We start from the raw sequence: 14,575 nt of genomic DNA on the forward strand, positions 1-14,575 counted from the left end.
AGATCCCTTTAAAAATCGTTTTAACTAAGCTTTGTCAAACACACACTCATTTGTGGTCACTGAGGCCACCTTGGTGCAGATCACTTAAAGTGTATGTCTTAATCAGTTTCCTGTACAGTCAGTAATACTGTATTTAACAGACCTAACAATTGTGTGACCTCGGAGTGCATTAGAACTGCTTTTAGAAATGTTATTGAGAATGTTTTTCTTAAAAAATATCTTTTTTTAAATTTTTTTTTTTTAGCTATGGAGTTTAATATTTTCCAGTGAACATTTGTGCTTGTAGGTTGTTGGTTTTTAACAGAGCCTGTATTGTGGCAATGAAAATCAGGTTTCCCACTTACTGCTCTCTCCCCCTCAAGAGATTAAGTGGAGAGGGGGTAAGAGATAACATAGGAGCATCACCAAACTTTCAGAGTCTGGTTTAAAGCCACAAAACCCATGGAATGCAGTGAAGAGTGAATCTGTGTCTTTTATCCCTTTCGTGCCTAGGTGGTGGTCCAGGGGGTTAGATTACAACATGTGCTCCAACAGCTAGGCACCACTTCTAACAGTGTATTTCCTGAGCTTTATGTATTTAAATAATGTACTTAATTTTTTCTTTAATTTTTTTTGTTTATTTTTTGTTGACATGATTTTTGAGAGGGCTTATGGATGTTGGTGTACAGCTAGATGAAAGATGCTCACTACAAAAGCATCATGGCCATTGCCTCTGGTTTAACAAACTTAAAAAAAACCCATGGCAATAGTGAATGATTTTGCTTCTCCAACCTTGCCCCCTTGTTATTAGTCTTACTATATTCTAGAAGCAACCAGACGAGAATTATTAAACTTTTCCCTTCCTCGCAGGGCAAGGTGGACTTGGACTGCACGTTGTGAGCCTAGACACACCTAGGGGAGGAAGACAAGAAGCATTGAACTTAAAGAGAGCCCAACGGAGATAAACGAATGTCCTCACATCTCCAAAGGAAAGTTCATCAGATTTTTACTCTAGAGATCTCATCTTCAGGATGTCATTGAACACTTCCACTGCAGGAAAAGGTGTGGATCCAAACGCAGTTGACACTTATGACAGTGGTGATGATTGGGAAATTGGTGTTGGGAATTTAATAATTGATTTGGATGCTGATTTGGAGAAGGACAGACAGAAATTTGAGATGAATAATTCTACTAATACCACCAGCAACAGCAACACCAGCTCCAAGGATTGTGGGCGTCTGGCCTCCGGTGGGGCTAATGCTACCTCAGCCTTAGCTGATGGCCTAAAATTTGCTTCTGTTCAGCCCTCTGCTCCCCAGGGGAATTCCTCGCACAAAGAGACTAGCAAATCAAAAGTGAAAAGGAGTAAAACTTCTAAGGATGCTAATAAATCTCTGCCTTCTGCTGCCTTGTATGGAATTCCTGAGATCAGCAGTGCTGGCAAGAGGCAGGAAGTCCAAGGGCGCCCTGGAGAGGCAACTGGCATGAATTCAGCACTGGGTCAAAGCATGAGCAGTAACCCAAATGGCAATAATAACAACACCAGCAACACCACCATTGCCTCTTGTGGGAAAAACAAAGAGGAGAAACCAGGTAAAGCCCCGGGCAGCAGAGGCTCCAAGCGGGATAAGGATGCGGGGAAATCCAGAAAGGACAAGCAGCATGACCTACAGCAGGGCCACCCCAATGGCAGTGGGGGTGGCAGCAGCCAGGCTCCCCCTGGGCACCTCTATGGCTTCGGGGCCAAGGGAGGCAGTGGTGGAAGCAGCAGCCCGTTCCACTGCACCTCATCTGCCATGGGGGAAGTGAGCAAAAGTACCCCGGATTCAGGGTTAATGGGGAACTCTATTTTGGTAAAGAAGGAAGAGGAGGAGGAGGAGAGCCACAGGCGAATCAAGAAGTTGAAAACAGAAAAGGTAGGACAAAGCTCCTCTCTGCCTCCTCTCTTCTGTGTCTCCCTATGTCTGTAACAAATGTGCCACAGCTGTGTGTTTGGCTCCCGTGCTTCTCTCTTCTGTGTATTTGTGGTATGCAGCTGTTATTCCTCTTCTTAAAAAAAGGCAACCCTTATACGCCTTCCCTAGACAGAAGACACCATGTCTCGATTGTGCTGTTCTTCCTTACGATTTAACCTCCCCACAGACCTGGAGGACGTTTCCATTTTGCTTGTTTCTTCTGATAGCACTCGCCCACAAGAAACCCCGAGATGATGACCCTGCCTGAGCTGTCCCCCGTTTTAGCCGAGAGCAGTAGTGTTGGTGCCAGTGTGATGGCATGTGTTTGCAGGCTGGAGGTCTGTGTGTTTGCCTGGGGGGTGCGTAGCGCAGGCTCCAGGAGCAGCAGGTTTCTTACGTGCTGATGCTTTACCACAGCACTGGCGGGCATTTGCAACCATTTATCTCCCAAAGTCTACAGGAACTCCTCTCCCTTCTCCTTTGAGCCGCAGTCTGGAGTTGAGATTGTGCTTGGGGGTGGTGGTGGCGGCGGTCGGGGGGGAAACTGAAGGCATTGTGAGAGACCCAAGCTCTGCTGCTGTGCCTCGTTGAGACACAGGATCGTTATGGTTCTGGTTCTGGAGGCTCCTGTGGTACAGCAGCCCAGAAGCCCCAGGAGCCGGAGTGGAGGGCAGGGAAGAAGTAGCCATCAAGCAGGCGGTGCCTCTCGTCCTCCTGGAAGGAGGAGGCTGGGAGGAGGGGAATGCACCTTGTGCCGAGATGCGTGTGTGCAAAGCGGTTTTCGGAACAGAGGAGAGCAGTTTGTTTCCTGTCTGGGGGGAGCTTTCCTATCTGAGCCCCGTTGGCTCTTGGATGTGAACTACTCGTTTGTTGAGTGGTTGAAATGTGTGAAAGAAATCCGATGGGGGTGTGTGTTTTTCTTCCTTTCTATTATGTTACAAGGGATGCTTTCTGTAAGAATTGATGGCCATGGCTCTTCTTTGGGAAGGGTGGAGGGAGAGCTTGGCTTTTGTTAACCGCTCGTTCACGAAGGTTCTGGTGTCGGCGGGAATTGTAATGCTCAAAGGGCAGAAGGCATCTTCTGGTGGACCCGGGGGTGAACGTTGGCCCAGGATTAAGAGTCCAATTAATTCTACATGTTGCTAAACAGGGATAACCTAGTCTGCCTGAAAAATAAAGCAAAGCAAACCAACCTCTCTCACTGCCCCAGTGAACAATCTCAGGGTGTTAGATTGTGACTTTATTGTCAGCTGTTAGTCTTAAATTACCTGGTTTTACAACTTCCCTGGGTGAATGTTCAGCAATGGGAAAACTTTCGGGTCGGTGTTAACCTATATAGTCTGCAAGTGTCTGGAAGGGCTGAAGGTCTCAGGGAAAAATTATGTATTTTTACGGTCTGTTACTGTCTTTTGCTTTTGGCTTTGGTTTTTGTTTTTTGTTTTGGTCATGATTTTTTTTTAATATTTAAGTCGAGTGGGAGATTAGATTTGGATGTTCGTGACATCAGGTATTTGTTAACACTGGAAGATAATTTCAAGGGCTTCAGTTGAAGGCAAGGAAAAAATTAGATTTCATGTTGTATGCACATTATTGCTTTTAAGATAGCATATTTACATATGAATTTGAATGAGCCTTGTGACCTTTTCTACATGCAGATGAGAAAACCAGATTGCTGTAATTCATGTGTGTTTGCACTTTGATTTATGAAAGTTCTGTTCACGTCGGAAAGATGTCCTAAAAATCTCATGTTCTCTTTATTAACTTAGTACAGTAGACACTTACTTCTGTTGCCAATACTCTTCAAATTGCAGTTCTCTAATCTGTTTTAACTATCTCGATAAATTGCCGTAATCCGGTCTTCACAATGGCTGTGGTTAAAGAGTCAGAGCCATTTGATTGGATTCAGTGGCTGCCTGGAATGTGGGAGGTACTGCCCTTTTGCAACCCCCTTAGCCTTTTAATCTCTCAGCCAAATGTTCACATTCAACAATTTTGTTTAGCTGGCAATCTGAACATTTCAGTATCTCAAAGGCTGTTGTCATGGCAACAGAGATTAGAGGGTGGTGTGGTTTATCCCATTTTTGTATTCTTTTCACTTTCTAGTCACACAGGAAATTGTATGAAGAATCCATATACATGCGGGTAATCTTAACGTGCGCTGTAAATGGGATGGCATGCAAATTCAGATCAAACATGTATGGAGCGGTTCACAGCCAGTGGTACACTCTGCCTTGTAGCTTTTGCTCCGGGAGGAGATTTGGAGCTTGCATTTCTAGTAACAGCCGCTGCTGTTGGCACACAGCGACTTTCATGCAGGCTTCGCACGTTAGAATCGCACGATGTTGGCCATTGTCTGGCACAATGGTGTGCTTGCTCGTTCTCTTAAATAACATTCCTTAGTGTTTATCTTCCCAAAAAATATTCCCTTCTGGACACGCAATGGTAATAAACCTCGTTGCTGACAATGGTTGCAACCTTAAGCCCAGCCTGTGGCACTATTAGTGACACTTAAATGGTTTATGTTTGTTGTTCTGGCTTTTTTCCCAAATGTTTAATAATCTTTAGGAAGATTTTTTAAAGGATTTTAGATTCCTTAAGTGTTTGTGCTTTGACTGTTTATCCACTAGAACATATGCTGTACTTGAACAGTGCACCTTGTGTGTGTAGATATATGCTTTTCAAGCCTGCATGTTAAAATCAATTACGAATTATCTCAACCTTGTGAAAGATACGTCTCATGAATTTGGATGTTTTCTCTTACATACTAATGCCTGCTTATTCAGAATCTGAAGGCTTTTGTATGTGGTGTGGACTATAATAACTGCATTTGTTTACTATTTGTGAAAAGCTTGGAGCAGATTCCTGGGAGTTGTAGTCACTGTTTAGCTTTCACAGCATGCTTCAGTGTCTATTTTTGGTCTATTTATTCTGTTTCGTTGCTGCAGAAAGTCATGTAAAACATGATAAATTGGATCCTATAAAGCCTAATTAAATCAATGACTGTGTTCTGCAAGCTCTTTTATGCAGAAACCGCAAGTATGTTGTAAAAGTTGCCACTCCCCTAATATGTGGATAAAGTCAAAATATGCTGTAATTCTAAGATGTTTGAGCTATATTCATGCAGCCCATTTTGTGGTTAAGCCACCAGTGACATGTCTGTGTAAGTAGCTTTGACAGGTAGGCTAACCACTCCTAAAATTTTTGGTGTTAAAACCTGTCTCCATTTTCCATTTCTTATCCACACTGGTTTTTTACTGACTGTCAGCATGTGAACTACTCATCTGTTTCAGCTCAGCTTTTTTGTATTTTTAACAGCTATTGCATTGAAAAGTGCTCATGCTATCAGAAGAATTTGTTTCGTGTGTGTTGCAGAGAGATTTCTGGGGATTCAAACAATCACAAGATAATACAGAAAATATTATCAGAGGTGTCTGGTTGGAGTTTTTCAATGAATCAGTCCAGTGATACCACAGGACTGAATTTGTCTCTTGTGTTAGCTTACTGCTTCTCATTAAGCCTGTACTTTACAACTGAAAGTTGTCTTCAGCAAATTAACATGTTGGCTGGTACTGTTTATTTTATCTTCAACATTTTTTTTTCTTAAGAAGGACTGAGGGTGTTTTACACTAGATCAGGACATTCTGTGTGCATTTATCTATTGACGTGAATCATTTAAGTACATGCTTTGATTAATGATGTTATGGAGATATGCTTTTCATGTACTTCTCTTGCTGGCCATGGGTGTAGTTTATTCACTGTGAAATAAAAGGGCAGGGAGGTCACTTGCTGTAATTAAAGAACAAAGTCTATTGTTGTTTGACAGCAAACTGTTTTGAAAGCTACATAAGGGATTTAGTTGTTAAAAACATTGATAACTGTGGGTGTCTAACAATAACCACAGCTCAAGGTTCTTAAAGCTCTATAGCGCTGTCTAGTAATGTGACGGTGCTTTTTGAGCTGGGTGAAGAGGTGATGCCCTTTGGCTGGGGAAAGCTTTCCGTGTGAACCTACTGACCTCTGCCAATATGTATGACCAGATCTGCTATTGAATTCCCATGCAAAACCAGAGTTAGTGTAGCACAATGAAGGCAGGTCTAGAACAGTTGTAAAAGCTGAAGCTGATAACCTTACTTGGAACTACTGAAAAAATATTTCACTTTGGGCATTGGTAATTTTACAATTTTAATAACTTCATAAATACCTAGTAAAAAGGAAAGGATTGATTGTCCAGATGTCATGAGGTTAACCATGTTCTCCATGTTGAAGGGCTTTCCTGCAAGACTGTTTTAATTATAGCTATATAAAGACTTGTTTTTCCAAAGTAGCATTTTATGGTCCAATAAATGAAATGTTAAAAGTGCTAAGCAAAATCTCTCATAACCATAGAGGTGTTCAATAACCAGATTCAAGTAACATGGAAAGTACCATCTGTTCCTCGTTTCCAGCATGAAACCAGGAATTGAATAGCTGAGATTTGCTCATATTTTTTCATCTCTCTTTTTTATTATTATTATAATAATTATTTTAAAAAGTTCACATGGCACTTTATAGAAGCTTTCTGAAATGCAATAATACAGGAGAGACTGTGAAAACATATGTTCATACATATAGTTAACCAGTGCCCCTTTCATTTAAAGAGGTTTCCAGGAGCTCAGCCATTGAAGAATTTATAATAGTGAATCACCTCCTGCAGGCAAACACAATAAGGGTCAGTTCTTCAAAGGTCTTACTATTTAGGTAGAACGTGAATTATTCTGACAATTTTTCCCTATGAGGTAAAGGGAAGTGGGGGGAAACCTCTCAAAGGATAACTTTAGCATGCTCTTATCAGTCACCTAATTGCATATGATAAAACCATTGACTAAAATTTTCCATGGTGAGACTTTTCTGCTCTTCAGAGAAGTGTTCTAGAATTGCTGATAGGGGCAAAATTACTCTTTTAAAGATAACTTAAGTTCGGAACTGTTATGCAGTGAGATTCTTGGCTGCAGCCTGCAAGTCCTGGATGAAACGCCATCCGGCCTTTGTTTGAGGTCTTTTACTCAAGCTAATGACTGGTCTTGTGCCGCCCTGAGATAAATGACATTATCTCTGAGTGGTCTGACAGGAAACAGACATGTTAATGGTGAAGCTGCGGGGAGGATCTGCTACAGCTCTGACAAAGAAGTAAAGCTTGGACCCCTGGTTGTGATCATTAACACATAATGCATTCCAGCTTCTCCTGCCAGGGCCTTGGTAATTGGAAAGCTATTTTATCGACAGAAGCGTAAATCATAAATATGAGATGTGCAGTTTTTCTTTGCATGGTAAAACTCACTGTGGTTTTTTGTTTGTTTGATTGGGTTTTCTTTGTTCCTAAGAAGAAATAAATGATTTAGTATTTGGAAGGTATCATCTGTAGGCTACATAGTTACTGACCTTTGAGAGATTCTGTGGCCTGCTTTCTGTTAATTGAACACATCCTTTGCATGTTGAATGCAGGTTCCCTTTTATTTGATCTGTGTTATCCATGCAATTTGCATTTGTAGAAGTAGGCTAAATGCTGTTACTTCAGTGAGAGCTTGCCTTGTCCTGTGCTTGCTTGCATTGTAAAACAGGTGTATTCAAAAAAACCTAACAATCCACAACCTTAAAATGATATTCCCTTAGGTAAAAGGCTGTCAAGAGCCAGTGGACGAAACATCATGGTATCCTTTATAAATCTAAAATTTGAAACTGTGCAGATCTGCTTCTGTTTCTCCCTCATGCAGCTTTCCCACATATTCCAGAAAACCCACCAGCATGTTCTGCACCTGCTGGCCTGATGGATCGCTCTCCCAGTACTCCCTGGGCACTTTCTAAATTTGCTGTCCTCTCCCTGGTCAGGAACTGGATCTCAGAACACTTGTTTATATTCTGTTGGCTAGACTTCATGAATCCACTTGTTAAAATATATTGGACAGGTAGGAGAGCAGCTGTCTTGAGATAGCCCCAAAATGTGCATGATATTCTATCCTGGCATCTTTTTCTCCCTTTTGAAGCTGCTGAGATTACATGTGTTGAAGAATCACACATGGTATTGAAGGTCAGCAAACACAGTCAATGAAACAGTAAAAGAGGAGACTTACCTGGAGAGTGAGTATAATGAAATGCAGTTGAGGGATGTAGGCCATATATGTTTAGAAGGAGAATTTCCTTCAAAATGCCCAGTGTGTCAGCAGTATCTTGACAGGCTCTGTGTATTTGTTTACCTCTGAAGCTATGATCTTAGTTGTAATACCTTTTTAAGCATTCTTTTTACTTATGTGGGATAAAGTAGTGAGAAAAAATTAAAATCTTGCATGGTGTTATTGGTATGTCTGAACAGATTTTACAAGCATCATGAGGAATATGGTCTTGGAAGTACTAACATTCCTGCTATTAGGAACACTATTCTTAATGTCTATTTTTTTGGATAATTTGGATTACGGTTACCCACTTTTGAAAAAAGGTTAGACTAACTAGCTAACCTCTTAATTAGATAAAATTATCAGCTAATTAGGCATCTTTGTGTCATTGCCACATGTTCTATATATCTTGGATAGAGTAGTGACTTTTTGAATGGCATGTCAGCTATGAGTTCAGATTTATTCTGTTTACAATTGGCCTTGCCGAATATAACCAAATTTTAGGGTCTGCTTTGCTCTAAGATATTTATAGAGATGATCCAAAAGCTAGTTTATTCTTTACATAATGCACTTACAATTGGACCAAATTTATATTGTACTTAATGTTCTGATGTGCATAGTGATGAGTTACAGCATTTCCTAAGAGGCTAGAAACATCATCTGTCTTCTTACCTGTGCTTTATTTCTTAAAACAGAAATATAGGCTCCTGTAAGTCCTCAGATAGGGTCACAGCTGTAGATCTGTGGATGCAGTGACTTGAGCTGAAGGGCTGGCAGTAGTTTTGCTAAAAACTAGTATTTGTGTTAGTGCGCTGACATGTCAGGGGGCTAAGGGGTTATTTTTATTTCTCAATAATCACTGAAAATGTATTAATATATTTTTTTAAATTTTGGTCTGCACACAGCATTCTTTGTTGTATGAAAGAGCATAATGGTGTTCCATGAAAATTTCTGATGGTGACATAACTATAAAAAATAAATAGCTTTTTAAAATTCAGTTGAGCTCATTTATATGTCTTTTTGCTTTCTTTCTTTTTTCTTTTTTTTTTCTTCTGTATGTTGTGATCCTTTTTCCTTTTTCCCTTTTTGCACCAGGGTTTTTCTGCCCAGTCCATGGTGCACTAGGCTTCATCAAAGGGAATAATAATGCGAGCTATAATTTTTAAAATTTGCTTAAAAATTTGTTTGAAATGTGATCATTGGACTAAAGATAATTACCAGTTTTCATCGCAGGTCTTGAGGGTTTTTCTTAAAATGAGATTTTAAATCACAATTTACAAATTATTATTACATTCTTGAATCAAAAGTACAATTTCCTGCAGGCTATGTGTGTTCCTCTGCTGTGTTTACGTGCACATACTTACACATACATAATATATATGCTTATATATATGACTGGTTGGCTAAACAACTTGAGTGACCATGTAGTGAAGTAGGACTGATGACTGTAAATGTAGGCTTTCCAGCTTCAGGGCAGCTATGGTATTGATTACATTTTCTGAAATCTTATGCCAACACTGTAAGTAAAAAAGTTGCATTTTAGTGACAGAAGTTTATAGTACGTAGCAAATACTTCTAAACCTCAGAATTAAGAGAAAAAGTTTTCTAGCATCCACCTGTAAGTTTCACTGATCAAAGCTATTGGGAATGAAATGTGAAGCTCTTTGGTTCAATAATTTTGAATAGAAGATGTGCTCTGTTGATTTATTTGTACTTTGTAGTAAGTCTTTCTCAACAATTCTAGCTTAGTGATCTCCAGAAAAATATTAATGCTGAACATTTGGCTCCCTTCTTCCATCTCCCTCTCCCACTATTTTAATCTTACTCCTGGGCATAAATCCAGCTTTACTGAGGTGTTTCTGTCTCCTGAGAATCTCCACCAAATAATAGTGTAAGAAAAATGCCCTTGTGGGGATGTTTGAATCATATGCCAATAGTGGCGTGTGAATGCAGTTTTTGCAGTCAAAAGAACAAAATAAATCTATTGGTTGTGGTTACTTGATGTTTTCAGAACACTGGTATTCTAGTTGTTGATTTGTCTTGTCATGTTAACCAGGAAGCAGATGGCATTACGCCACAGAAGTGTATTTTTACTTAAAGGAACTTCAGAGGTTTTGATGTGTTTTCTTTTCCTCTTATTTCCCTGATGGCTTCTTTTTATTGAGGAGTAACATGAGGAGACCTGGTAGCAATTTTATTGCTTTCCCATAACAGATTGAAATAATAGCTTAGTCTTTGGTTGCCAGTCAAGTTTCTACGAGTCAGCTTGATTCTGTTTTTTATCATGTGGCAGTAGAATATAAAAAGTATATGTTTGTACTTCGCCCTCAGAAACTGGCTCTTTTTTCATGCTTCAATTAGCAACAGAAGACCAAGCTCCAGTAGGTCACACTTTAGTAAACTCATACAGCTTGCTTTCTTCATCCTGATAATAGAAAGTGCCTAATTCAGGATCAGTTACCCAGGAAATTTTGAGGCACATCTGGCCTCTTTAAATATGTGCCCTAGACAGTTTGATTAGCCATTTTGCGTTAGCCATTGAATTAATTCAAGGGTTTTGTTAAGTCCATCTCCTACCCCTACCAGCATAAATTCCACTACTCCAATGGCACCTTTATTGATGAATTTCAGTGGTGCTGTGCTGTATGGTGTTAAAAATAACTCTTGTCACAGGAGTAGTGCCATAGGTGTCTTACATAAGTACAAATTTTACTGTTTTTACTGCTTCGGTCAACCAGTAAGAAGAATGAAAAGCAACTTGTAATCACCTTTCTCATCTCATAGTGTCTAGGGCCAGACCAAATTATTTTTGGATTTCCTGTCACCTCCTTGGCTGATTTTTGTGTATGGCTTATGTTAAAAGCAACAATAATGTTTGAATTGGATGGGTTTGGTCTGCAGGATTTCATTCTTCGTGGAGAACTGTTTATTTGTGTGTGGTTCACCACACTACATGGATAGTACTCTCAAATCTGTGCTTTATTATAGTCTTACAGTGGTGGAGTAATGGCAGTAGTTGCATTCGTGTTCTTGCCAATTCTTCCTTTTTGAAGAAGGGAAATGAAACTAGATCTGTATCTCTGTAAAAAAAAAATCTTAGAAGCAAATACGATTAGAACTGGACCTCGTTACTCAGTTGAACTTTGTTTTCCTGTTGAGAGTTTTAAATCCGATTTAGTAAATGTTCAGGGAGTTGTTTAGTTAGCTTGCACTGACAATAAGGTTTTGATATTTCAGGAGTACTTCTGAATGTATGGAACATACTTGACATAAAGTGTTACTGGTTAATATTTGCCCTGGGTCTTAAATCAATCAGTGTATATTGGTTTGCACTGGAGTTGTGTAGTTTGAAGGAAAAATACTGCTTAGTTTGTGAATAATGAAGGTGGTTGTTCCACACTTAGTGTTACTGAGAAACTGATATGTTCTTACTTCAACCAGTGGTAAAGTGCAGTGTCACATGATAGGATTACTAGTTGCTGTTTAAGGATAGGATTGTATACAGTTTTATACATTGGGATGCATATATGTTCCTATATGTGTGTGTGTATATATATGTAGATTTACGTATCTGAAAAAAAAGTGCTGCTACTGTTTTATAAACCGTATATGAGTTCTGGATATATATGAGTTCTGGATAATAGTCTATATTTACATTTCATGTCCAGATCCTTTAACAATAGTTCCTGTGATGCTTCACCAGATGCCAAACATTGAAGGAGAAAGCTAGCAGTTGTTTCTATTACAGCATTGGTACATTAATCTCTACACTTTATTTTCATTTTTATATTCCTCTCCAACCTTTCCTAATCATCCTCTAAAAGGGATTTTTTTTCTTACTGTGCCTGATTTATCTGTCTGCAGGGTTCTGCGTTTTTCTTAGCTTTTTTTGTGGTTTTAATTTTTTTTTTCTCTTAAGAACTTAATGCTTTGACTCTTGCTCACAGTGAGCAAGGGCTTACAGCCCTTTCTCAACTCAAATAAGTAGTTCATTGCATTATGTCTGTGTAATCCTTAACTTGAGATGAATCCAGGTTACAAAACAGGGCCCAGTATGACCAATTTGATTATTCTTGTAACAACGTGAACCACTGTATGATATATATCTTTTGCACAGTACCTGAGTAGTGTTTTTTTCATTCTTATGCTTTCCTTCACAGTCTTTCTGAAAATAATGGTTTCATGGCTGTATGCTGTTATTGCTGAGATATGACTGAAAAATGCATGCAGTACAGTGAAGCACATTCATTTTCATCTCCTACCCGTTTATTGCCTTGAGCACTGTAAATCTGTCAGCTCTTCACGATGCTTTCACCTCTTTCTTCATTTGCTCCAGCTTCTAGTTTGACAATGTTCCCCTGAGGCAGAATTCTAATCTGCTTCCAATTAGTTGCAAAATGTGACTCATATTTCCACATTATGGCTGCTGTTTTACTTGCACGCACAAATCTAGAAACAAATTAATGCTTTTGAATATTTATTTTTGAGCCTTCAGATTTACTCTTGGAGGAAAAGCTGCCAACTATTTTCAAACTAATTCCAACATTTACATTTTTCCACAAACTGTAATATTTATGACAGTTTTTAAATACCTCTTACTGGTTAATTTTTGCAAAACCTTTTCATATTCTCGTTAATTATTGAAGATACACAGCATATGGATTAATTTGAAAAATGAACAATATATATAATTATGGGTAAAATTTTGTTGTGATTGCTGTGCATATTCAGCATACGAGACATTACTCTGCAGACCCAGTGCAAACTTGTGGTTTTTTGTTTGTTTTGTTTTTTTTTTTAACTCAAAGTAGTTTTTCAGAACAGACAGACTCATCTGCCACCTGTCTGCGTGCCATCTATTATTTGCAACTCCATAAGTTGTCATGTAGATGGAGATGGGAATCAGACCCATTTGGTCTTGGTGAGTCTTAAAATTAAAAATTAAAATCTGTGTGCCTTTTGTATGTGTCTTTATTGCTGTGTAAAACATTTACACTAGGACATGGGTGTACCTTTAAAATAAACTAAATAAATTAAGTTTTTGAGGGTTGTCCTGTAGTGTTTGTATTGTCATGAGCAGTTGCTGTAGGAATATAACCTTTCCCATTATATTTATTGGGGGAAGAATTGAAATTTTTACTGGACAGTATGACAATCTAGACTTAAACACCCTATAGAAGACTGGAATCTAAATCGAGTGGAACTTCGGGCTTCGGTTGATCAGGGAAAACTGGAATTCAAAGCTGCATGACAGTTCTGCTTTATTGCTTGTCCACTTCAATGCCTTATGTCTGTAGTTGCCTGTATGTGGAAACACAGTGTATTTAATTCAAATATACCAGTTGCTAAATTTATAGGTGTAAATCTTTCGTGGGGCTTAGCACTCTGCAGCTTGGCAGATTGATGTCAGCAGTCCTAATAGATTTTAAATAGGCTTGCAGAATTTCATTGAAAGGATATTGCTGAAGTTGATATTGCTAAGTACCTGTCATATCTAAATGAGATTTACACCTGTAAATTTAGCTTTTCATTTACGGTAATTAAATTATTTATAGACACATTAAAAAAAAATATTTCATTGTCTTTACCTTCCCAAATTGGAAGCCTGCTAGTCTCATGTTATATGTATAAATATCTGCAGGAAGGAGAACATACATATGCTTGTGTTTCAGTTCCATAGACCCTGAGAACAAAAGAACAAAAATGTAAAAATAGAGAGAAAGGAAAATGACCCTGGTGTTATTTTGTTTTGTCGTGGGTCATGAATGACTATTCAACTGCAGAGAGGCAAAACCTAATGTTATTTATTTCTCTAAAGGTTTTGTTTACTGTACTAGACTCCAGTGATTCACAACATAATTTTAAAAGAAAGTAATATTTGCAGACATTGTGAAATGTTGTAGCAGCACTTTTTTTTGCCCCTCATACAACATCAGTATCTTTGACGTTCAGCTCTGCAGAGCCATGAGGAATTGCAGTTCCTCTGATTGTCATCTGTTGAGAAAAAAAGTACACGGACAATTAAAACTGCAGTGGAATGTATGTTTTTGTGTCTTACAATCATTGACTGGAAGACATCCAGAGTGTTTAGCCAGTCCAGACCATGAAAAACCACCCCAACACATCCACATGTATGTATGCGCATGAGTAACCAGATATTAATAATTTTTCAGGCAAAAGCCGCAGTACTTCAGAGAAGCATTAAATGCTTTTGTTGATAGCTTATAGTTTTATAAACTCCAAATGAGCTTACTGCCTTTTCACCAGCACTAAATAATAGAAGAACGTATGAGCCTCCGCATTGGACAGCAGCCAAAGGTGGGGAGGGGAGGGAAAGAAAAAAAGAAGAAAAACATCTGAATGGTTTAATTGTAGAGCAAATCATTTGTTTACAGATTAAGACCTATCTGGTAGCCAAATCATATGGACAAGGAGGTCAAAGGATGAGGCACTAAGGTACAGGAAATGAGCTTTATGCTTTGTGACTAAGTCCTA

General features: G+C 38.9%; 1 protein-coding gene across 1 annotated transcript in view; it reads left to right on the forward strand.

Annotated features, from left to right (window-relative positions):
- Positions 1-855: 855 nt before the first annotated feature.
- The window catches only part of ZNF608 (zinc finger protein 608), an 81,150-nt gene continuing 67,430 nt past the window's right edge, over positions 856-14,575 (forward strand). The window contains exon 1 of the mRNA XM_008492547.2: positions 856-1,895. Coding sequence (XP_008490769.1) covers positions 1,011-1,895 — 885 coding nt within the window. The 5' untranslated portion in view covers positions 856-1,010. The remainder of the gene's footprint in view (positions 1,896-14,575) is intronic.

This window comes from Calypte anna, chromosome Z (genome assembly GCF_003957555.1).
Source record: "Calypte anna isolate BGI_N300 chromosome Z, bCalAnn1_v1.p, whole genome shotgun sequence".
Classification (NCBI taxonomy): Eukaryota; Metazoa; Chordata; class Aves; order Apodiformes; family Trochilidae; genus Calypte; species Calypte anna.